The sequence below is a fragment of the Pteropus medius genome, unplaced genomic scaffold, assembly GCF_902729225.1.
Source record: "Pteropus medius unplaced genomic scaffold, Ma_sr-lr_union100, whole genome shotgun sequence".
NCBI lineage: Eukaryota > Metazoa > Chordata > Mammalia > Chiroptera > Pteropodidae > Pteropus > Pteropus medius.
In genome coordinates, this window is record NW_024346062.1 from 2,768,631 (window position 1) to 2,794,212 (window position 25,582).

Below are 25,582 nucleotides of genomic sequence, written 5' to 3' on the forward strand. Positions count from 1 at the left end.
AACTTGCTGGTTTAGATGTAATATTTTGACTCTTGATACATGATACTAAGATCTTACTGACCGATGCTATCCAGATAGACACTGCCAATACAAAGGTAAAAACTTGAAAGAATGAACTTCTAGCCTCTCCATAGGTTCATTAAGGCAGTAAGTGTCATCTGGAATAGTCCTCTGATTGCAATATTTCAGCTTTTCTTTACTGTCATTCATCCATTCTCTTATCTATGGTTTCTTGAGGACTTTGTTCTATGTGTGGCTTCATGCTCGGTGGCTAGCATAGGTTTGGGCACTGCCTAGGCCAGTCCAGTTTGATTCATTCTCAGTAATTTCAGTAGGCTCCAGAATGGGTAAAGAGGTGGTTTTTGTCAACTTTCAGCTTCTGGCTATTCTGTTAGAACTCTTACTCATCCTGACTGGTCTTTCAGATAAATTTAATGTATTTTCATATCTGGAACCATTTTATGTGTGGTTCCTCAAATACATATGATCCTTGCTAAAAGATAGATGAGCACATTACGTATGTGAAATTTTTTTCTTTTTCTTTTCTTTTTTCTTTTTCTTTTTTTTTTTTTTGAAATTTCTTCATCATTTTCTTGCATCATCTTGGGAACTGTAGAAGAAAGGGAGTCAGATATTCCAGATGAGTTTCTATAGAGGATGCAAATGATTTTTTGAAGTATAAGGATGGTGAATATTCCTGTTGCAGTGCCTTTCACATATTAAATTCATTTATTTGACCGATATTTATTATGTGCCTTTTTTATGCGAGGCTTTATTCTAGTCTAGTGGGGATAAACAAGAGACACAGTCCCTGCTCTCACGGGAGCTCACATTCTACCAGTAAGATTGGTAATAAACAAGTAAGCAAGAAAATTAAGGACATTTCAGAGAGAGATTTAGAAGTATAAAGGAAATGGGCTGACGTGATAGGGAATCGCATGCAGAGGGACTATAAGTAGATTGGGTGGTCAGGAAAGATCTCTCCTGGGAGTCAATATTTGAGCTTAGACTTCATTGGCAAAAAGGATCCAGTCTCAAGGGAGAGTATCCCAGATAGAGGGAACACCTGAGGAAAGGCCTTACGTCAGGAATGAGCATGGCATCTACAGGCAGGTGAAAGAAGAGCAGAAATTGAGTCTGGCTAGAACTGAGTGAACTTGGGGAGAGTGGGAGGAGGTTTGACCAGAGAAGCAGGCGTGGCCTTTAGACCATGACGAGGAGTTGGGGCTTTGTTACACGTGCTCTAAGGAGCTATGTGAATGCTTTTAGCAGGAGATAGGTTCTGTTTTACATTTTAAGACAGTCACTGGCTGCAGTGTGAAGAATGCACTGTGGACAGAGAAGCAGGAAGACCAGTCAGGATTCATTGCAGTAGTCTACCAGAGTGGTAGCAGTAGAGATGGAGACAGGGTTGTTTATGCATCTCCTGGTTCTTCACAGTCTTGTACCTTTTTATCTGTTAGTATTTACTAGAGTGCCCAGTATGCAATTTATCTGTCCTTGGAGGTCTAAATATTAGGGCATCTTAGGAAATCAACCATTTTATCACCTACAAATAGTTGAGTTTAGTGAGTTGAAAGCATTTTACTCCTTAAAGGCTCAAAGTTAGTTCTTGTCTGAAATCTTCAAATCTAGCGTAGGCTTGGAGAATTTACTTCCATAGTAGTGACCACAAGTCTGACCAGGGTCACCATGCATTACTTTTCCCAAGTACCTAATGCAAGTGAATTCCTTAGCTTCTCTTCCTCTGAGCAAATTTGGAGCAAAGCTCCAAATTTAGTTCCCCCTTTGATTCCACCTAGGGCTCCATATCCATGTAATATGCCTGAATTTGGACATATTATTTTTCAGAGAATAATAGAATTTGAGAGTGAGAGAATCATTTAATTCAACTCCCTCATTTTAGAAGGGAAGAAACAGACCTAGAGAATAATATTGACTTACCCAAACTCTGTAATAGAAATCACCTTTTCTGACTTTTGCACCAATTCTTTATTTTTTCCCCACTGCCATTTTTTTTGTTTTTCAAGATTCTCATAGAAATTGACACTACAGTAAAAATTACATCAAACCTTCTTCTTCTTCTTCTTCTTTTTTTTTTAAATATAATACTCAAACATTCAGTAAATGGATATCAGTACCTCTCATTGCTGCAGAACCCACTTATAGATAATTATGGATTGAGATTTGGGAAAAGAAAGGGGGAAGGAAGGAGAGAAAATTTCTTCTTAATCCCCAGAACAACCACTGTTAATATTTTGGAAGAATTCCTTTGTCTTTTCTTTGCATTTTCTTTTAACATAGCCATGATTTTTTAAAATTTATGAATATTTTTTTATTCCCTAATTTTTTTCTTCATAACTTCTTATTCATGGTCTTAGTGCTTTGTGGCCTTCTGTGTTTCTTTTCAACCTATGCTCCATTTACCAACTGATTGAACCTTTCCGTGGTTCTGAGTTTAAACTCCCATGAGATTATTTGATTAGCTTAGTTTAAGAACAGCTTTTATTTGGCCACCTCTTAGGCTGTTAGTTATGTATTGGTTACTTTTGACCAGGCAGGTTTTGCCAAGGGCAGTGAGTTCACATAGCACAGCGCATGATGCCTCGGGCTAACTCCTCTGCATTGGCCTACAGTTGAACAATTCCCTTTAGGACCTGGGGACCAGTGTGTTCATGGCAAGTTAATACAGTCAAGTTCTAGAGAGTAAATCATTGGAAGTATTTCAGCTCTTTTGTCTCTTTCACATGTTCTGCTGAAATGCCAGTAAATAATTAAATGCCAACAAAACCAATATCTAGAATTTAGTATTATAAATCTCTTTAGTAGTCATCCATCTATAACTGAAAAAATTCATGTGGTACCATTCTAAATTAGGGCCTTAGGCAATTAGACATAAATACTTGTACTTTTAAGATGGACAAATGGAAATTAATAGATTTTAAATGTAAGCACTATAAAACACACACACACACACACACACAGGCAGATTAATGAATATTTAATGAGGAAACCATACTAGTTATCTAGTTGAGGTGGCTTCTTGTTATTATTTTTTTATGCCTAGAAACAACGGTGTGTGTGCTAAGAATTCACTTTTCTGCGGTAGCACAGTTAAGGTTGAAGAGAAAGAGGTCCCCTTTCCCTTTGTGATACTTAATCGATGAATATTTAAATACCACAGAGCAATGTTTTGCCTAATGCATTTCCATGTATAGAATCAATTGTAAATATTACATAAGAGCCCCTCTGGTACAATAAGTGGAATTGCTTTTTAATTTTCTAGGGGGACTCAGAGAGAGTAATGATAATTACTGGACCAAACATGGGCGGAAAGAGCTCCTACATAAAACAAGTTGCATTGATTACTATCATGGCTCAGATTGGCTCCTATGTTCCTGCAGAGGAAGCAACAATTGGAATTGTGAATGGCATTTTCACGAGGTAAAAAACATTACTTCTATTTGAATATGTTCTGAAATAAGTCAAGCCTATGTTGTCACATGAATTTTCTTTTTATATACATATTTAGACGAATAGATATGCTCTTAAAATATTTAGAACTTAGGGGCTTAAAGCCATCATTTCATCACAAATATAAACACTAGAAGAGACATAGGAGATCATTTTGTCCAGTAGTTTTCCAGTTATTTTTAGTTACCGAGTTCTTACTTTAAAGAAAATTGTACATAGAAAATCAGTATTTAAACAGTTAAAAGCAGGTCTGCTCTGCCTGAATCAGAAGTAGAAGGCTTTGAGGCTTGAGTGCTAGGCTCTGTAGAGCACAGCTTGGAACCTAGTATACCTTCCTCTTTTATAAGTGGGGAACTGAGAACAGACTGCATAAGGCACAAGCCCAAGATAATTTAACTTATATTCTTTTTTACTTTAAGAACTTTGCATGCATCTGACTAGGTCTTACCCTCAATATATAAACCCAAATTTCATGCCTTATTAGGAATATAGGTGAAATGTCCTAATCCCCCTAACTAGAATTCATAGTTTAATCTATTTAATTTATCCATTTATATTTATCCATTTTTAAAGTATTATTTATGCTTCTTTTGTGTACCTTTTTAGAAAAAAGTGAATATAATCCATAGTATATAGTCAAGCTATGTGTATAAAGTGTAATTTATTGTCCATCTTCATATTTATGTAATATTTAACTCTGGAAACATAAGAATTTATCACATGCTAATATTGATGTACTTGAGTATATATTAAAATACTTTAAAGCTTGGTTTTTAATCTGAGATTGAACAAAACAGAGCAACCTAAATTTTGTTTGATGTCATATCACCAGATGTTATTTTTGATCTCCACATATTTTTAAATTAACTCAATATATAAAATTTAAAGACTCTCCCTTTAGCTATTTTATTTTGGTTATATTATTAGGAAGAGTGACAGAAATTTAATAAAGGGGAAAAAGGTAAAAAGAAGAGAAAAATAGAAAAGAAAGAAAAAAAACATCTTGGATAATGTAAGATGATTTGTCTGGAAGAGAATCTTGTTAGGAGAATGTCAGTTAGGAACGTTTTTAGATATAAGTAATAGAAAAGAATAAAGGTTAACTTTTCTCATTTAACAAGAAGGCTTGAGGTAGGCGACTACTTTTGCTGTTCCAGTGGCTCTGCAGTTTTGTTGGCCTTTACCTTACTGAAGTGCTCCTCCTGCTTGTGTGTGTGTGTGTGTGTGTGTGTGTGTGTGTGTGTGTGTGTGTGTTTTCCTGTTAAAATGTCACCTATTGATCAAGGCCTCACTCAGATGCCTCCTCTTTCACGAAGTCTTCCTTGAGTTCCATAGCTAGAATTCTTTTCTTTCATCTCTGTACTTCTATCATACATGTGTTTTTCCTCTTTTAAAGCTCTTACCACTATTGGTTTTATAGTTATTTGTGTATATGTTACCTCTGCTATTTTGTTGTCCCTTTCCAGGAGATATTTTGTACATAGTTTATACATTTCTTCCCCTCTCTTAACTTAGAGCTTTGCTTTGTACATACATAAGACACTCAAGCACAGGACTATTGAATGAATTGACCCTTAAGTCAATTTCAGACAAGTAGAAATGAATTCCATAGACAGTGGGGAGTCCTTGAAGACTTATGGGGAGGAAGGTACAGTTTAGATTTCAGGAAGGTTAATCTGGCAGTCTTGTGAGAGACTAAGAAGGGATGATGTAATGCAGTCGTTCTGGGGAGAACCTGAGCATCTTAATTGATGGGAGTGGAAGTAGACAGGGGACATAGGAAAGACGTAGGGTTAGAATTGACAGGCCTTGGCGACTACAATGGATGAAGAAATATGGATGAAGGTCTAGAGATGAAGATTAAGGTATAAAGCCTAGGTGACCAAGAGAAGAGAATGGTGGTGCTTTTGGTAACATTGAGAGGAGGATCTGATTTCACAAGTAACTTTAACCTGTAACTTGTGGCACAGCAGTTGAGGCTATAAGATGACCATTACATTTCCATGTTGTAGTAGAAACTACAGTGGTATTAGGAGACTTTAGCATTGATAGTACCATTCCTCTTGTTACTCAGGAAGTGGCTGATACAGAATGTGGTAGCATAGAACATGAGCTGCTTTCTCCATGTGATGGCATGATGACATGCCTTTATCTCATGAACCAAGAGCGGCCTTAAGCAGCTAGACCGATTACCAGTTACTGTGTAAACAACTAAGCTTTAAACCTTGCCAGTGCCAGTTTCATTGTTTCAGTGTAGTAGTACTCATTTTGAATTAACTCCTTCAAGCAACTCTGTTTTTTCAGCTATTTGGGGCTACGTTTCACACTTACCCGGTCCTGGTGGGCCCATTTACAGGTAGTAGCATGTGAAATGATATTCTTGTTACAATACATGAAAAAGAGTTGGTTAGAAAGCCTGGCATTCTGTATGATTTTACTTTTGTAAATTATGTATGTAAATATATAGAGAGAAAACCGTCTACATAGAAGGCTATATTCTAAAATATCATGAGAAGTATGAGATTACGGTGATTTTTCTTTTCTTTTGCTTATGAAAATTTTAAAAATCTGAAATGAACGTGTAACAAAAGCATACCCCGCCCCCCCAAAAAAAGATTAATTAATTAAGGGCAGTATCAGTCAAAATGCGATGTTTTACAGGAGTCTAGCGAAATGCTTATATGGTCACTGTCTGGAAACACTTTTTTCCAGAGCAAATTTCTCTTCCCTACATAGCAGCATGGAATTTGGGGTTCTAAGCTTTAAACCTTCCCAGGTACTTCAGCAAATCATACCTTCCTTTTCCAAAGTTTTAATCCAGCCTATAAATAACCTAGTTCTTTCTTTAGGAACTGATGGCTTTCTCTCTGGACCATTATACAAGGTTGACGTCTTTAATTTTCATAACAGAAACATTGCCATTTGCACATCTAAGAGTGGTTTTTAACCTTTAGTGCATATTGAATATTTTTTTAATGGTGCTTTTAAAAAATATTAAAACCCTGTCATCAGAACCCTGTCATCAGAGTTGGCCTGGAGTGGGATCTGGAAGTTGAATTTTACTAGTGTCTGGATGGTTTTGAAGTGTAGCCAGGGCTGAGAAACATTTCCCTGAGCCCTTGCTGGAGAGCTCAGTTTTTTTTTTTTTCATTATAAAAGTAATAGATGCTTATTATGAAAACTATTTAACAATATAATAGGATATAAAGTGAAGCTTTTATCAATGACTTCTAATGGTTCTTTGTATAATGTTCCACAAATGTACAAGTATGCATAAATCTATCTATACTAAGCATTACTATCATGTAGCTTGATTTTATTTTCTAATATGTAGGTGACATAGTTCTCTATTAGTTCATACAGATTATTCTTGTACTTTTTAATGGCTGCAGTGTATCTGCTGTGTGGAGAGTGCTTGGTCTTTAACCTCAGAGCTTCATCTGGGACATACTGTTCTAGTATTAGGGCCCTGTTCCCTGTCCGTTCCCCTGTCTTGTCTCTCTTGTCCTGTTACCATTGGAAAGGAGCTACATGGATCACATTCCGTTATATCCCTAGGAGCTTTACTAAGATGTGGTTTAATATTATGCCCTCATGTTTTCCGCTTGTTTGTTATGAAATAATTCAGACATATAACAAACTCCCATGTAGCTACCACTCTACTAAAGAAATAAAGCATTGCCAGTACAGTGGAACCCTCAATCCTCCCTGATTCTGTCCCGCTTCCCCCAGCCAGAGTAAGTGCCCTTCTTGACTCTAGTTTTCACCCCATGAATTTCTCTATATTTTTACTACATAGGTGTGTTTTTTTGAAACATAGAATTATTTGATATGCTTTTAAATTTTACTTGTGCTATATCTCACTATGTATTCTTCTGCAAGTGGCTTTTCCCTCCTCGATGTTATGTTTATGAAATTAATCTATATGGATACCTATAATTCTGGTCCACTAACTGTCCTCTAATTGTGATATTCCATTGTATGCATATCCCGTAGTTTATCCATTTTGTCCTTGATGGATACTTAACAGATTCAAATTTGTTGCAAGTAAGAACAGCCCTGATACTTGTCTTAACACACATCTCCTAGTGCACATAAATGAGTGTTCTGAATTTAGGCTTTCTCTAGGCGTGGGATTGTGAAGTATAAGTAATGTGCATCTTTCTTATTCTTCAAAGAGGCTGGACCAGTTTGGAATCCTACCAGCAGTGTGTAAAAGTTTGTCCTTATGATTTACAATTAAATTAGAGTAAGAAATACCCATTTGATGATGTTTTCATATATTCTCCAAGATTTCTCTTAAGGATATTTTCATTTCTATTATTTGATATCTTTTACATGAAGTGCCATCTGATAAACCACTTTTTGTTAATGCCAAGGATGTTTTTTCTCTCCACGTGCATGCTGTGTCTATTTACAAACAGGTTTGAAACGATTTACTGCCAGGCCTCCTGCTGTCACCAGTGGTTGCTTCCTCTTTAATTCCTTTTTGTCTTGACCACCAAGAAGGCAAGAGCTAAATTCAAGGTTCAGGTGTAGAAGTAAATTTGGGTTAGTTTTCCCCTTCTCTTCTTATATGAGAGTATGTCTCCAGCATGGTTCTCAGAATAGAATCAGAGATATGCTTGTTAAAAAAAAAATGCTACTTCCTAAGGCTTATCACAGACCTATTAAATTGGAATCTCTAGGGTGAGACCCAAAAATAAAGCTCATGCTAAATTTGCTGTCTCAAATTTGAAAATCTATTGTGTGGCTTGTAATCTTAGTTTCATATTCATTGTATTTCTTCCATTATAAATATATTGTTATTCTAGAACACTTCAAATCCTTTTTGTGCCTGATGGAAAAAAAAATGTTAAAATCTAGCAGATATATGTATGAAATTTGGTTCCAAATTTTATCTTTAAATGGGTTATTTTTATATTATTAATTGGACATTTACAACACTAGGTTTAAATTCATGTATCCATAATTATTCATTGAGTGCCTACTATGTGCTGTGCATTGTGCTCTAAGAAGTATAAATGCATGAAAAGCTGTAAACAGGAGGCTTTAGCAATCTTCTTTCTGAATGTTGTAACCTCATATGAACCTTTTCCAGAATAAGAGCATTCTTTTTAAAAAGCAGAATTTGGGCAGACATTCACATTTGGCTTTAATTGGTATGTTTATGTCAGTGTATTGTGATATATGTACTCATCAGTGAACTATTTTTAGGCACATGTTTCTAAGGATCATTATCACCTATGAGTACATCATTGAAAAAAGATCTGTTTAATATTCTGGTAAATGCAAACTTAAACCTCATTCAACTTTTTAGACTCAGTAATTGAGTTTTAGAAAAGCAATGAATTATCGTCTGTTTAAAAAAAGCAAACAATTGGCTTCTCTCAAAATAATTTATTTCTATTTATGTCAATTAAATGTTGGTAGAAATTAAGTGGTCCCTGGTTAATAATTTTCATGCCATGCTACCCACATAAACTCTCTCTTACGGCACCCAGCTTCAGGAATGCTGTATACTCAGAATAGAATGGCACCAGTGTGTTTATTTTGAGAGAAAATTGGAAAGTAATGGGCATTCGGATGCTTAAATTATTTTAAATGTTTGCTTTTGACTGTGTGGATAACTGGTTTGTTTGCCCAGTTTAGTTTAATTCAACAAATATTGATTTAGCACCTATTGTGAAGTATTTGTACTCTATTAAAAAAACACATATCCTTCTTGGACAGAAAGAAAACATCTTGAATCAGTGCATGTCTTCTATTTGCTAGTAAATACCAGTACTAAAACCACGTAAGTGATATTTTACTAAATAAGTAGGCTGTTATGAATTTTATCAGCACCAGAAATATTGCCTTAGAAATGTCTGTGGTTTATTGAGCTTGTAGCTGTATCTTAGTCAACAGGAGATATCTCACTTCATCTTTTTGGTGGAAAGTGATTGTATGAATTTAATGCCTCATGGTCATCTGAGGGTTTGGCTGGGTTGGGTTTCAAACTCGGATCCTAGGGAGGTCCCCTGAATGTAGATCCCCTGAAGATACTGTTGTAATCGATACAATGAAGAGGACCCTTGGGCTCTATATTCAAAAGCTTCTGCAAGTGACTCTGAAATATGTCCAGATATAGGAACCATTGTTCAATGTCAACTCCTAACATTTTACAGAAGGAAAAAACAGAATCAGAGAGATTATTGTGATTTGCCTGAGCTGATAATATGAGTTAAATTATAAGGATGCATCCTCAGATTGTGCTATGTTCCCCTCTATTGATCTTATTAATTAATTGGATTAATTTTATCCCTGGTGACTGATTAATCTTACCCTTCCTTCGATGACTTTAACAGTTTGTGGTTTTCACAGATATAGTTAAGGTTGGTAAAGAGCATTTACTCTGTTAATTATTTTCCTTTGAAATACTTGGGACTTTCCCACAGAGTGAACTAGTAGATGTGTTAGGGAATGACTTGCCTGGTCAGTACACTGTGGGTTTCCTTTGGAAGGAAAACACCCGTGTCCTTCATAAATGGCCTGCATGTGCTTTGTAGATGGTTCCAGTGAACACGGTTCTTGTGAGCCAGTATAAGTTTGTCATTTTCCTGGATTGCTGTCTTGATTCTCAGCGATATTTCCATTGAAATTGAGAGATTGCTACAGTGGTTTTTGGTTGGTTATATTTGCAGTTCAGTGTTATAGCTTTTGTAAATTGACATTAAATGTTGTAGTGTGATCTGATTGCTACTGTTAGAAACTTTTTTATTGTAATAATTTTATTGCTGCTAATAAAGGATTTTTGATATTAGTAAAATAAAGCTAGTTATTTAACTTGGTAATTACCTTGTTTTGTCATAATGATGCAATAGACTATAGAGTATTCTTAAATGTGTCATTTGTGATTTTTTAAAATAACATTTGTTTTTCTAATTACACTGTAACATTTATTCATTGTGCAAAATTTAAAACTATAGAAAAGCTTAAAAAGGAAAAAATTTCACCACCTTAAAGTCTTTGTTGTCTGGGTATATTGCCTTCCAGGCTTTTTAAAAATGCACACATGCTATATTTGTGATTTCATTTCACTTCTGGGTTAATGTTTGTGTTTAATTAAATGCAGTACAAATTACCTCTTCACACTTTTATGCCTTTGAAATGCCATATGCAGTATCTATGCATCATTTAATAATTGCAGTTCTTTTGCAGCTTTTTCTCTACTTGGACTTTGAATTTTGTTTTTTTTCTTGCAGACTTACACCATCCTTCTTAAACATTAGAGTTCTTTGTTATTCAGGAGATTACTTTCCTTTTGTAAAATTTACTTAATATACAAAAAAGCAAGAAACATAGACACCCATACTGGACAGAATTCTACAAAATTTTTAGCAAAATGAAGTGAATAGAAAGAACATCTTCAATTTCAGAAAGAAGGCAAAATAAGCTAACATAAAATCTGTCCTATACAAGGCACTTAGAGGAGAAGTAAGGTATGATACCACTTATATGAAGAGCCTAGAAAATGAAAATTTAGGAACAGAAATTAGAATAGATGTTACCAGGGGCTGAGGGGAGGGCAGAATAAGGAGTTACTTTTTTAATGAGTACAGAGTTTCTGTTTTGGAATGTTGAAAAAACTCTGCTAGTGGATAGTGGTGACTGCTGAACAACACTGTGAATGTACTTAATACTGTTTTGTTGTCTCATACACCTAAAAATGTTAAAATGGTAAGTTTTATTTATTGATTATTTGTTTATATAAACCAGTTATTTTAAAAGCACTTAAAGTATGTTAAAACTGATACAGTACAAATAATCATTGCCTCTATTTAACAATTTTGATATTAAGCTCCAATTACTTACCATGCAATTGGAAAATTGTTTTTCCTCCTGTTAATTGCAGTATTTCTTTCTCATGTTAGCATTTTCCTTGCATAAGACCCAAAGATTGTGATTTGAAGGGACAGAGGCCCATGCCATTTGCTATAATTTAGCAACATCTAGAATGTTATCTCAAAATATCAAGATTTCATAAAAACAAACTCTTGTTCAAATTTTTATGAAAGTGTTATTGATTTTAGCCACTGATTCAAAAAAGCAACAATTTATTTTCTCCATTAATGCTTTATTAAGCTTCGTTGACCTATATAAGGTTTATAGGCGAGGAGGGAATAGGGGGGATTAGAAAGATTAGTCAGTGCCATTGCTAAAAATATCAGAGTGATTTTTTTTTTCTTAATCACATAACTAACCTGTCTACTCAGAGCAAACTAACTCTAAGATGAAACCTAAAGAATGCATTTTTTATTACATTGAATATAAATACAGACAGTGACAATAATGATACACTCTGGAATTCTTTAAATCTTTAATACAACATTTGAAAAATTTCAGTATTATGTCTTGTAAGTGCTTCTTGAGTTAATAAAAAAATACAAACTTTTTGTTAATTTATACCCTATCTTGCTTCAAAAACTTATTTTGAGCAGTTTACTGGGATATATACACTAGAACAAGATAATATGAGAGTAAAATAGTATTCAAAGATATTGGATCAAAGAGAAATAAGGATAGAAACATGTGATAAAGTTAGTGTTGCCTTTTGGTATTATAAAGTGTTAGACAGTTATTTCTTAGTAACCAAGAAGAAAAGGAAAAATGTGTTTAGAGATAAAACTGTGTTCATCAGAATCACATTAACTCATACTGAAATTTATTGGAAAAATAAACTTTGTATTTCTTAAGAGAATTTTACAAAAATTTTTATTAATAAACAGTTCCCACAGTTACAAACGCTTGCTTCCCCGGTAGCCGCAATGACTGGTTAATGAGCCAGCATTTCTCCAGTGTCTCCTGGGCAGCGTTGCTCCTTTATCCTCAGGTACTATGGAAAAATAGAATTGTAGTGGAAAATGTGCAGGCTCCTAATGCAGTGGCTTTCAGACTTTTTGTTCTGCAGATTGTTAGGAGTTCCACGGAGCCCCCTCTGGGTGGGGAAAAGGGCCTAAGAGTGCTGGATTCTTAACCAAATCAGCATTCCTTTGCTCTCATCTGCAGAGTGAATTTCTTTGTAAAATTTCATTTAAACAACAGATTTAACCCAAAAGATATTTGAAAACCACTGGCCAAATAGTAGAGTTGGGACCATTGCTTAATAAAAATACATACAAGATCCCCCGAAGTCTGGCCTGGCCTCCTTAAGGACAGAAACCCTGTAGTGCGGTGAGGCATGTTGGTACTACGAGATTTTGGCGCCATGTATATAAAGCCACCCACCCACCTGCCCAGAGATTAAATTTTATTTATACTGCTTGCTATGTGTATGGTTTCTATTTTTACATTAAACTTTGAAATCTATATAAATTTATTTTGGAGTATGATTTGAGTAGGGACACAACTTTGTTTTTTTCCTGAAATAATCAATTAGCTAACATCTTTTTATTGACTGATCATTCATCTTTTCCCCCTGATTTGAGATGTCTCTTTGATTCTCTCTCCCAAGAGCATTCTACAGTTCCTGAAATTGCCAGTGAAATCACTCTGTTACTGTAGTGTTTCTAGAAAGCTGGATTGAAATCTTATCCAGCGTTTGCTTGTTATTCTAATTCTTAAGAATCAAAGACCCACCACCCCCAAATATTTGCCTTATCAGAGTTATTTTATTATCAGCCAAAGATGTGTTCTTTTTGTCAGCTTACAACCTGTCAGGAATAAAAGCAATCACTGCTAAGTGGAGGTCATATGTTATGATTGTGAAGAATTCAGAGTGGTTGCATGATGAGAAAGTTTAATCTTCTTGCTTTGTGGTAGAGGAAATACTAGCAAAGCAAACATTGAAAACGGAGGTAAATTACAGTATTTGAGCTTTGAAAAAGTAGCCAGAATGCTCCTAAGATGGCACTACTTCAGAAATTACATTGTGTAGATCTTGATTTTTAAATGGATAAAATTGAGAGCAGCATTAGTAAAACCATATCAGCTCCATCATAGATGAAGTTAATTACAGGTTCTAAATGCCACTGATTACTGGAGCAGTTCTCCCAAGGCTCCACCTATCTGTGGGAAAAGCATTACACTCCATCTCCCCTGCCTTGTACAGGGCTGCAGCCACAGGATGGTTAAGGCTCAATTTCACCCTGAGTTTCTTCAGAAATAAAAGGTACATTATGCTAGTGTAGGTCACATGTGAACTGTTGTAACAAAACTACATTGATGAAGGTATTTTGCTGTGAAAATAGTTACCAGAATTCACAAAGCTGGCTAGCGGGTCGAAAACCTAAATTCTGGGTTTTCTAATTAACTGCATGACCTTGAGTGAATGTTACTTAATTATTCCTTTTTTCCCCCAGGTTCCTTTTGTACTAAGTAGGTATTTTTTCCAAATGTTTTCTGTAAACCATTATTGTGACAAAGTGCTCCAAAAGTTTGCCTGTTATTCTAATTCTTAAGTATCAGAGACCCCCAAAGTATTTGCCTTATCAGAGCTATTTCATTATCAGCCAAAGATTTGTTCTTCTTGTCAGCTTACAACTTGTAAGAGGTCCATGATTAAATGAATTGGAGAAACTCTGTGTACTAGATCCCTCTCTAGGAAGTGCACGATGTATAGCAGGATATTAAAGGCTGTACAAAGGCTTACCAGAAGGAAACCCTTACATCTTTTAGACATCTCCAAGAAATGTGTTCCATGAAGTCTACTTTAGGAACCTGTGTTAAATGTTGGAGGTTATTAAATCTCTATACTTCTAGTACTAGTTAACAGGTTTTATCTTATTTCAGCATGGTACTTTAATTCATAATATCAGTGTGGAATCTTCTTAAGGAAACATGGGGAAAAGCCTTTCATTGTACAGTATCTAGTACTTATGGGTTTTAAACACAGCGACACAGAGGAGTATCGTTTTCCCCTGTGAGTACCAAACTTTGGTTTGAAATATTTGGTCAGAAAAAGGCAGAGTCAGACGTTTCTCTACTTTTCAGGAGCTCTGCCCAATATTTAACTTTTTCTATCTAGTTTGTCACTACAAGATGCAGTTTAATGTTAAGTATTCCTTATAGCCAATAGATGTTTTCTTTTGTTATATAATTTCAGCTGTCATTGGCTCAAAGTGTATAGACCTCTAAGAATCTTTTATATTTATTGTTTAGAAAATAATGCTTAGTTTCCTGGTAATAAAGTTCAGAGGAAAATCAGGGTGTCTTCATCTTGTTTGTAGGATGGGTGCTGCAGATAATATATATAAAGGACACAGTACATTTATGGAAGAACTGACTGACACCGCAGAAATAATAAGAAAAGCAACATCACGGTCCTTGGTTATCATGGATGAATTAGGAAGAGGGACAAGCACCCACGATGGAATCGCCATTGCTTACGCTACACTTGAGCATTTTATTAGAGATGTAAGTATCTTGCATATTTTTGTACATGAATGGTACATAGTATATAAATTGTTTTCCTGACCTCAGTTTCCGAATATTCAGAGATTTAAATATTCCGATAAATAACAAATTATCTTTGTTATAAATGACCCTATTCCCGTATTTAATCATTAAAATACTATACATTGAACTCAGATAGTTTAGCTCAAAATAATGTTCGTAATTCTTTGATGTGCTCCCTTGACACAATTTCTACTCAGAGCTGTATTTTGTTATCCTTGGTAAACTCTAAATCAAGAGAAGGGACCGACCATCCATCTGCTGCCCATTCCTTGAGGAAAGAATGGAAAGAACATAGTGCCATTTTTACCCTGTGAAATACTTTTTTAAACAATATCCCAAAAGATCTCAATATAAGGTCTTTGATCTCATGTCTTTGTGTCTGTTTTCGTAGCAGTCCTCCTTCACTGCATATCTGTTTTTACATTGTATTTCTAAGCATCTCAGTGTGAAATGTTGATTGTGTCGAATTTTTAATTCCTGTCATCTCCATCAAATTCTCTTATTTACCCTGTCTTTGTTCTATTATGGTGTCTCCCTGTCTCTTTCTGTCATCTGCCCCTGAGCCTTGTTTCTTCTTCCGTTTTTCTGTTTTGTTCTCTACTTTCTTACTGTTTTCTTTGTGTCTTCTTCCCATTTTTATTTCTTCCTCATAATACTAAAATAAAATCCCTTTTTCTTTAAACTTTGGTGGCCCTCCGTTTTTCGTTTAAGTGGATTGCATAATGATGACATGTTTTCTACTCTGAAATACTTATTTTAAAAAGAAATTTTTTATTTGCCAAAAGATATAGCTCAGAAACTTTTCTTCAATCATTATAGAAAGTATATAAAACAAGTTCATTAAAGTCCCATCACTACCTCCAAAACACATTTTACACATTAATTCAAGAAACTTCAGGAACAAAGTATAACAGAACTGAATTTGCCACCTTTGAGTTCGATTTCACAGTTTCTACTCTTTAGCAGTGTATCAGTTACTATGTCCACATAACAAATTATTCCATAACTTTGTGGTTTAAAACAACAATAATCATTTATTATCTCTCATACTGTCTGGAGGTGAGTAATTATAGACCTGCTTAGCTGGGTAGTATTGGCTCATGGCCTTTGCTGAGATTGCAGTCAAGTTGTCAGTCAGGGCCGGAGTCAATCAGGGGCTGGAGGAGCCTCTTCCAATGTGGCTCACTCACATGGCTGACGAGTTGGTACTGGTGGTTGGCCCTGGCTCTCACTTCTTCCCTGTGGGCCTCTCCACAGGTTTGCTTAAGTATCCTCACAGAATGGCATCTGCCTTCCCCCTGAGGAATCAGTTCAAGAATCCAAAATAGAAGCAGCAATGCATTTTATGACCAAGTCTCAGAAGCCATATACTGTTACTGCCATCATATTCTGTTGAGCACACAGGCCAGCCCTGATTCAGTGTGGGAAGAGACTGCTCAATTGCATGAACACTGGAAGGTGAAGACTTTGGGGGCTATGTTGGAGGCTGGCTATCAAAAATACTTTGGCAGTATTTCAAAGATTCATTTAAGAACTTTCAAGAACAAATTATGACAATTGAATTTGTCACTGCTGTTTTCATTGCTTTTCTAGCAGTTTTTGGATATTTTAAATGTTAACGAAGAAAGTGTTATTTTTAGATAAAATTTACCTTAGGAGGTAAGTCATTGAAGAGAATTCTTCTGGAACAAGAGTCTCTAACTTTTTTATGGATGAGAATCTTTATTTTCATGGTGTTTTTTGATTTCTAAGATGGGGAAGAGAGATCAGAGTGGTGTAATAGGAAGACTGCGTATTGCTGCTGCAAGTTCATGTGGCCTTGAGGGGAGCAGTGCTGTAGCACAAACCCTTAGGTCTTCTGGCTAGAAATGCCCCTCAGCTCAGAGAAGGCGTCACCGTGGAGAGCTGATCCTAAGACTCTTCAGGGAAGATTTTAAGAGCAGCTTGTCAAAAAAACCCCTCTGCCTTAATAGCTTTATTTGTAATCGTTAGAGAAGGCCCAGGTTCTGACTTTTAATAAGGTGAATGGCAGATGAATCAAAACTGTAGTTCTTCAATTTAATTACTCCCTTCTGCTCATTTTTCGACCATGACTTTGTGTTAACGTCTCTCAAGATAGGGATTTCTAGAATACATAATGTATGCTTTAAAATAATGCTTATTAAAGAGTCCATGGATCCATACTGATACTAACAAAACAAAAAAATTTTTTAAATGGTAGGGGTAGGGTGGGGAAAAGGGGAAGCTTTGCTTTATAGAATGCCAACTAATTATAGAGAGAATTTTTTTTTAATCAACTTTTACTAACTACCAATAACTGATTCAGGCAATGATAATCAGTAGGTGGTAAAAGCTTTAGATGAAATATTATTGGAAAAAAGATATTCACACAGCCTCAAAGTTTCACCTCAGAAGATATTTATTAATTACAAAGGAGAAAGGTGTCAAGATAGCGAAGGAATCTTCTAGAAATCCACTTAAATCAAATAATCAAATTTAGCATCCCCAGTAATGGGTCAAATTGACATTTCTCCTGATGCAATGTTCTGAAATGGATATGTTATCTGGCAATAAGGTTTAATCTGAAGGTAATCAGGAGGAAACGATCAGCCAAATCCAAATTGAGGGACGTTACGCAAAGCAGTTCTGGATACTTCAAAAATGTTAATCATAAAGAAAAAAGAGACAAAAAGAAAAGTCTGGGGAACTTAAGAGACACGATTAAATGCACTGCATGATCCTTGATTACTTTTTTTTAAGAGAACATTTATAAAGAACATTAATGGGATAGGTTAGGGAAGTTTATGGGCTATATGTTAGATATTATGGTAATATATCAATGTTAAATTTCTTGAGTGTATTAAGTTTATATTGATTATGTAGGAGAATGTTTTTGTTTTTAGACGATAGAATCTTTTAAGTGTTCGGGGTGAAGTATCACGATATCTGCAATTAATTCTCAAATGGTTCAAGAAAAGAGTGTGTGTGTGCGGAGTAGGGAGAGGGGAAGAAAGGGGAAAGATGGGAAAATATTAATTGGTTATTTCTATAAAGAATATACAGATGTCCATGTACTTTTCTTGCAACTTTAAAGGTTGAAAATTTTTCAAAACAAAATTGGAGAAAAGTTTTAATTAAATAAAATTTAAAAATAAAATAAAATAATATTTATTATATGTCTTTTTAGGTGAAGTCCTTAACCCTGTTTGTCACCCATTATCCGCCAGTTTGTGAATTAGAGAAAAGTTACTCACAACAGGTGGGGAATTATCACATGGGATTCTTGGTCAATGAGAATGAAAGCAAACAAGATCCAGGTATGAAACATTCCTGTAATAGGTGCAACTAGAATGTTGTTGCTTTTTCATGTTTGATAACTTAAAGTTTTAGGAACATGAACTTATTGCTTAGTAATAATAGAGCTGCGAATGCTGATCGTAAATGACATTTGTACAAATTAAATTTCTCTAACCTTTGGGTCAAATAGGATTCACATTTATCCTTGCTGTCTCTGAGTGTATCCCTAGTATTCCTTATCTCATTTTTTATAAGAAGAGGGTGGGGTTATGTGAACATTTTGGTTTTCCTCTTAGATTCATCTCGGAAAAGATGCCATAACAGTCAAGTACAGAGTATAATTAGTCATCTTTTAAAATACCCAGTACGTTTCCCAAGATACCATGTAACATTAATTACTTACTCAGGACCAGCCATATGCTATACTGAATATGTTTTATCTTATTTTGATAAGGAAACTGAATTTCACACAGGTGAAACGGCTTGCCCATTTCGGCCACCTGGGTAGGGACTGAACTGAGCCTAGACCCCATGTCCTCTGCTGGCAGGTTCTCTTCTGCTCTGCTAGAACTGCTATGCGAGATCTACAGTATTTTTCCTAGCCTTTCCACTTACTGTTAGTGTCACAGAAATTAGACATTTCATGAAAAAGAACACCATTAGTCAGTAGAAACAAATTCAAGTGCTGTATGTAATGCAGTAGATTTTAGCATATTTTTTTTTTCTGTTGTAGTAATTTTTTAAAGCTACCAGCCCGTAGGCCAGTGATAGTTTATACAGTTGGTGTGCTACAATGGAAAATCCATTATCTAAGACACTCCAGAGTCCAAATTTTATTTTGGAAAAGTAATAAGGATGGACCTGAAAAAGAAATCAGGCAACTAACCCAAATAAAACAAAGCACTGGACCTAAGATAAAGTAATGTTAGGCAATTCTTGCCTTTCGCCACCATGCAGTCTTGAAAAACACATCATAAATTATCTCATGGAAGCAGTTTTGTATCTATTAATCTGCATCCAAAGTGACAGGAGGAGCTTATAAGCTAAAACCCATTGGGATAAACAAAACAGAGTTCACCAGTAGGAAAGGGTCAGTGTAAGCATTTGATGTGAACGGACTAACCCAGAGCCTTACATCTTAAGTGTTTTGGCATTTTATTTTATTGATTTGAAATTTTATTCATGAACATATTTTAAAAATTAAACGATGCTTAAAAGCACGAGCTACAGGCAGCAGTCCCCTGCTTCCATCCCCTCACTTCACTCTCTCTCCCCATTCCAGTCTGGAAGCAAATGTTTTTAACTCTTACCCATATCTTCTATATTTCTAAATGATGTTAATTTTCTTCTTGGTTTATCAACTTGACATAATATTGACTGACTTCTCATCGTGTTAGATGGAGGTCTTCAGCTTTCCCTACCTCTGTCCCCCCAATATAGTTGTTTCACATTTCTTCTGTTTTATTCATATTCATTGTTTTCACTATCATTGTCAGTCAGTATTGCTAATTCATGAACCAGGTATGGAGACAAGTGCATTTTCTTTCTTTTACAACTTTTTCTGTTTTCTTGAAGATAATAATTACCGTGTTTTTATTTTTTCATTTCATTGTTTTATTTGAGTCTATACCTGAATCTTCCTATATCTGCCAATAGCTCTGTAAAATACCTCTCAGACATTTTTCTACATGATTGAACCTACTGGTTCCATTTTTCCCCATTGGGGTCATTCATTCTGGAGCCCTTTGTTCTCCTGCTCATCTGAACTAATTACTCCCTAGGTCTGCCCAGCTCTTGTCCTGAGACCTGCCTTTACCATCATCCTAGAAATTTTCTTGCCTTCCTTATTGTGCATTTGATTGCAAGTAACAGAATACTTGAACTCATACTGGCTCAAACAATAAGGACAGACGGACACACACACACACACACACACACTCACTGCTCACTCCTGCACTCACTCACTCACTCACTAACTCAGTCACTCTTCCATTACAGAAACATCCAAGGAAGAGATGGGCTTCAGCTCCACCTCTTTGCAGTTCCCCAGGCTCTCACTTCTTGCCTGTTGGCTTCATCATCAGGCTAGTGGCATGATGGTTCAGCCCTTTTGGATATCACATCCAGAACTGACAATGTCCAAAGGAAGAGAAAAGATCAGCATTTCCTGTCACTCTTTTTTAAGAGAAAGGGAACTTTCTTCAGATGCCCACTAGCATCTCATCATTGTCGCATCTCATTTTTAGAATTGAATCACATGCTCATTCTTAAACCAATTCTTAGAAATGAGAATAGCAGGGATGACTTTGATCAGTCTAGATCATAACTGGGATCAACTTTTGGAGCTGGATATGAGAACACTGTTTCCTGAGTTAAATGTTCAGGGAGTTAACTCCTTTATAAATCAGGGTTTTCTTATGGGTGGAATATATTTTAGATAGGCTACTAATAATATCAACTAAAGGAGGTAAAGTTTTTGAGACTTTGCATGAATGAAAATGTCATTATTATACCTTCATACTTGATTTATAATTTAAGGCTAGAATTTTAGATTGAAAATCACTTTCACTCAAAAATTTGAAGCATTGCTCATTGCCTGCTCATTTCCAATATTATTCCTAGCTATATATATTCTTCATCCATTACCTCTAACTTAACTCTTCTTCTGTCTAAATTAGAGGCCATTACATAGGTCATTGTAAAATGCCCCAAATACTCTTTTGGTGGCTTCCAAGATAGTATGTTTATCTGTTTCCCCTGGCGTGGTAGATAAAGCAGTGACCAGCAGTAAGAAACCTGTGTTTTAGGTTATTCCAGTCTGTAAAATCTTGGACAAGTCACCTAACATCCACCTCTAAATTTTTACGAATCTATCCTAAAAGTAACTTCAGAAACTATTTAATCAGGACATAACTCTCTAATAACTGCCTATAGAAGTTTGGCTTTAAAAGAGATTTTGCTAAGCTTCATGTAACAGACACATGAATTATTACTTTTACTATAAGCAGTGTCAGATAAACTTTTCAATAATATCCATTTAAGAAATGGTCATAGCTTATAAGGAAAGCCCTTACCAAGAACTTTTATTGTGAGGCTGTAAAGAAATGGTTGCTTTTACCATCTTTTCTCCCACCTGGCTCTCTCTGCCTCCATGTTTCCATTACACACATAAACTCTCTCCTTCCCTCCTTTCCCGCTCCCTCCTTTCCTCCTTTCAGCCTTTCCTCCCTCTTCCATTAAAGAGGAGTGAAGGATAGCTTAAGATAGAACATAACTGTAAAAAGAGTTCCCTCAGGTGACTATGGAAGAGTGGTCACATTATTAACCTTGATGATGTGAGAACTGCCGGAATTAGTTCCGGTAGAGAACTGGCAAGTGGGGACCAGCATATGATGATAAATTCAGCAACTGTCTATACTGAGATATGTTAACAAGTTATTCATAATAACATAATATTTTATATAATTTAGCTATATTTGATAGCTATATTAAGTATAAAAAGCACTTTATAGCTATATATATTTTATATATACTATATTTTATATATAAAGCAACAAAAGAAAAATGCCATCAGCAAAGCAATATTGAAGTAAGGAGGTTTTGTGACATTTAGTAGGCTTTTAGAAAAAAAATGGATGGATGGATTATAAATGGACATGTGGACAGACGGATGAGTGAATCTTTTTTTAGGAAGACCAACATGAGGCTAGGTTATAGAGGAGAGGCTGGAGGTAGGGAGATCAGTCAGGACTAACCCACATGAAGTGATAAAGAAAATGCTTCTGTCTTAAAAATGAGAAGAATTTGCTTTTTTGACTGCCTACTACTGTTAACTTCGCTTTTGGTCTTGTGAGCATTGCAGAATAACAAAAAATGATCCAGATTAGCAGGCATTGGTTTCTCCATGCTTCTTGCCTTGTCTGTTCCCGCCCACTTCCTCACTTGTTCTTTGTGTTCCTTAAGTTTTATTTGGAGGCAAAAGGTATTCTTCGTGCTTTGTAATGTAAGTTTTAGTCTAGGTATTCCTGAGAGTGTCAGCATTCTTTTCACCTCCCACTTCCAGCACCCACCCTTTGTTGCTGAATTCTTAGACGAGGTTAAGGAAAATTCCATTATCCTGTTTCTCTGCTGTGTTCACTTTTTTTGGCTTTTTAGTTTTTAGCTAATAAAAGAATCATACACATTTATCAAATGAAATTATGAGAAAAAGCTCTTGATAAACTTATATTAAAGATACTGGGATCTGAGAATCATTGTAGATCTGGTTGGTTTTGGACATTTTTGCAACACAGTGTAATATGTCGAATTTCATAATAAAAGCTGCATAATCCTGAGGTGCTTTAGATTTATCAAAGATTAAACCGTATGTAGCACTGTTTGCATTACTGCATTTCATTATGTCCCAATTTTTTAAAGTTTTTTTTTTCTTTAAAAGTTTTAAATTTATACATATGTATATGTGTGGTTAGACTGGGTTCTCCAGGAAGCTGAATCTGAGATGTGAATGCCAGAGGTTTACTGGGCAGTGATGTCATGATCAACACCTGAGGGCAGGTCTGGGGAGGACTGGGCTGTGTTGCAGGCATAAGACTTCAGCTAGCCCTACAATAAGCTCTGAGGCTGAGATGATCTTCAGAGTTACCTCAACTTGGGGTGAGGGGGACAGGCCAATACCTTTTATTAGTTATCTATTGTAGCATAACAAATTATCCCCAAACATAGCAGCTTAAAACAGCAGACATTTATTCTCGTAATTTCTGTGGGTCGGGAATCCATGGGCAGCTGAGCTGAACACCTGTACTTCATAGTCTCTCACAAGGCTACAAGCATGGCATTGGCCAGGCCAGCAGTCACTTTAAGTTTGACTGGTGTAGTCCACTTCCCGGCCCACTCACGTGGCTCTTGGCAGGCCTCAGAATATCTACTTCCAAGTTCACTCACGTGGCTATTGGCAGGCCTCCAGGCCTTCACTGTTAGCCAGAGACATCAGTTTCTTTCCAGATGGTCCTCTCCATAGGGCAGCCCACAACATGTCAACTGGCTTCCCACAGAGGAAGCAAGCAAACAAGAAAGTGAGAGTGCCCAAGACAGAGGCCACAGTCTTTTGTAATCTGATCTCAGAATTGACCTCCCATTATTTTTGCCATATTTTCTTCATTAGAAGCAAGTCACTAGGTCCAGCCCACACCGAAGGAGAGGGAACGATATGAGGGCATGAACACCAGGAGGTGGGGATCTTTGGTGGCCATCTTAAAGGCCGCCTACCAACCCCCATAACAACCAGTCACTGGATGCAGGCTGCTCAAGACTATCGATCGTCACCTTGGGTGAAGCAGCTCTTTTCAGCCAAGGAAATTCCTAAAGACGGCATACAACTGAGGGTTGCAGGCTAATAGCCTTCCCTGATAGTTGAGCTAAAAGATCCTCCATACAAAAACATTTTCAAAGAGTATTTACCCTTTCTCTAGATAGTGACATAGATCAAACGGAGCTAACAAGTGATTAGAAACAATGGATTTCTTTTTCAGATTGTAAATTTTAATAAAGTTATGAGGATTTACATGACTTCTTTAATCCTCTAATCAGCTTTCAGGCATTTTTTTTTATTCTCCTTTTTTGTCTTCACTTTATTTTACAGGTGAAGAGGAAGTCCCTGAATTTGTCACTTTTCTTTATCAAATAACCAGAGGAATTGCAGCAAGGAGTTATGGACTGAATGTGGCTAAACTAGCAGATGTTCCTGAAGAAATTTTGAAGAAAGCAGCTAGCAAGTCAAAAGAACTGGAAGGATTAGTAAATATGAAAAGGTCAGAATGATTGTGCTGTATTTTTGATTTATAATGAAACCTTCAAAGTTGTCCAAGGAAGAGGATTGTCTTGTAAATGAACTTTGGATCTGCCTTTGAGCCTCTCTTCAAATATTCCGAAACATTTAATTACAATAAAATGAAAACAGCTCTTCCCAAAGCTCATGTGATTCAGTCTTGTCAGATTTTTATCTATTAAGTTGCTAAATTGGGTTTTAAGTCGTTTTTCTAAAGAATTAAGATAACTCCTTGATGTGTGCGAACACATTAGTTGCTTAAAACATTCATTTATACAAAAAATTGCTAAAAGAAAATATTTAAAAGCTTTAGGGTACCTATTTTTTTTTTCATATATTGCATTCAGTTATGCAATGGTTGCATTCAACAATTAAGAATTCTGTCAGGACATGAATGAAAATAATACTGTTATATAACTAGGTAATTTTAGTCAGTATCCACATGTCACTTATTTTGTGGATTTGTTTGTGACAGATTTTTCATTATAAACATGACTTCTCTCTATCACCTAGAATGCTTATGATGTGAATGCATTCCACCTTTTACCCTTGAAATCCAGCAGTATGTAGTCAGTATATAAACTAAAGTTAATATGAACCTGAGATGTACTTTGGAAGGAAGCTATTCCTAGGAAAATAAATAATAAATAATAATTTATAAAGAATAAATTAATAAATAATAAATTATAGCCTTTAGCTCCTCATCCCTCCTGCCCCACCCCTACCTGAAGAATCTGATCAGCCTGGGGTAGGACATTATTGCCTTGGTCAATAACCACGTGACTATGCGTGGACAGATTGTTGGTCACATAGAAAATCTTGGTTGGCCACCATACTATGAGAATATTTTTTAGGTCTGGAAATCATTACCAAATTTAAAAACAAAATACTAATACTAATATCAGCTAAGGAAACAGTTGTCAACTTGTATATGGGAGTAGAGTTGTGTAGCCAACTTCTCTTTCTCCTCTTCCTTCCTCTTGTGGTTCTGCTTTGCACTCTGCACCTTGCAATGGTAAGTGGTGGTTGATCAGGTCTAAAGTGTTGGAATACTACAAATGACGTGTAGCTTCCTTTATTGACATTCTCTTCTGGATCATTTCCTCAATGCCAAATTAGAAGCAAATGATGTAATCAATGACAGCTTCTTTCTAATTATTTGTTACAAAGTAGAGTAATATAAGAAAATTTTTCTAGAGAGAAAGGTAATCATCTATGAGAGTTTAAATTTAAAAATAAGCTTTGCCCTAGTTCTTTTGCAAAGTCTAAGGACAACTTTAAATCCTCTTTTGTTGTTTTATTTTTTTATTTTTTTCTAAAACTAGAATAAAACTTTACTGCAAAAGATATATTGTAAGGTGGCAATAAAATATAATATTTTATACTTGTTTCTGCTATACAGCCTATAAAGCCAGAGCAGTAAAATTCACAGATTATTTACAAATATTTTAACTCTTCCAACTACTATGTGACATTTTGAAATTTTGAAAGTTTTCTTGACAGGGAATTGTAGGAAGAGGTGCATTGGGATGGAATCTGATAATTTAT

At 35.7% G+C, this 25,582-nt stretch overlaps 1 protein-coding gene across 2 annotated transcripts in view; it reads left to right on the forward strand.

The window, feature by feature from the left end:
- Nucleotides 1-25,582, forward strand: part of MSH3 (mutS homolog 3) — a 124,198-nt gene that overhangs the window by 97,110 nt on the left and 1,506 nt on the right. For both annotated transcript variants that reach the window (XM_039874950.1, XM_039874952.1), the window contains 4 exons: nt 3,287-3,444; nt 14,685-14,871; nt 18,101-18,230; nt 23,849-24,017. In XM_039874950.1, coding sequence (XP_039730884.1) covers nt 3,287-3,444; nt 14,685-14,871; nt 18,101-18,230; nt 23,849-24,017 — 644 coding nt within the window. The remainder of the gene's footprint in view (nt 1-3,286; nt 3,445-14,684; nt 14,872-18,100; nt 18,231-23,848; nt 24,018-25,582) is intronic.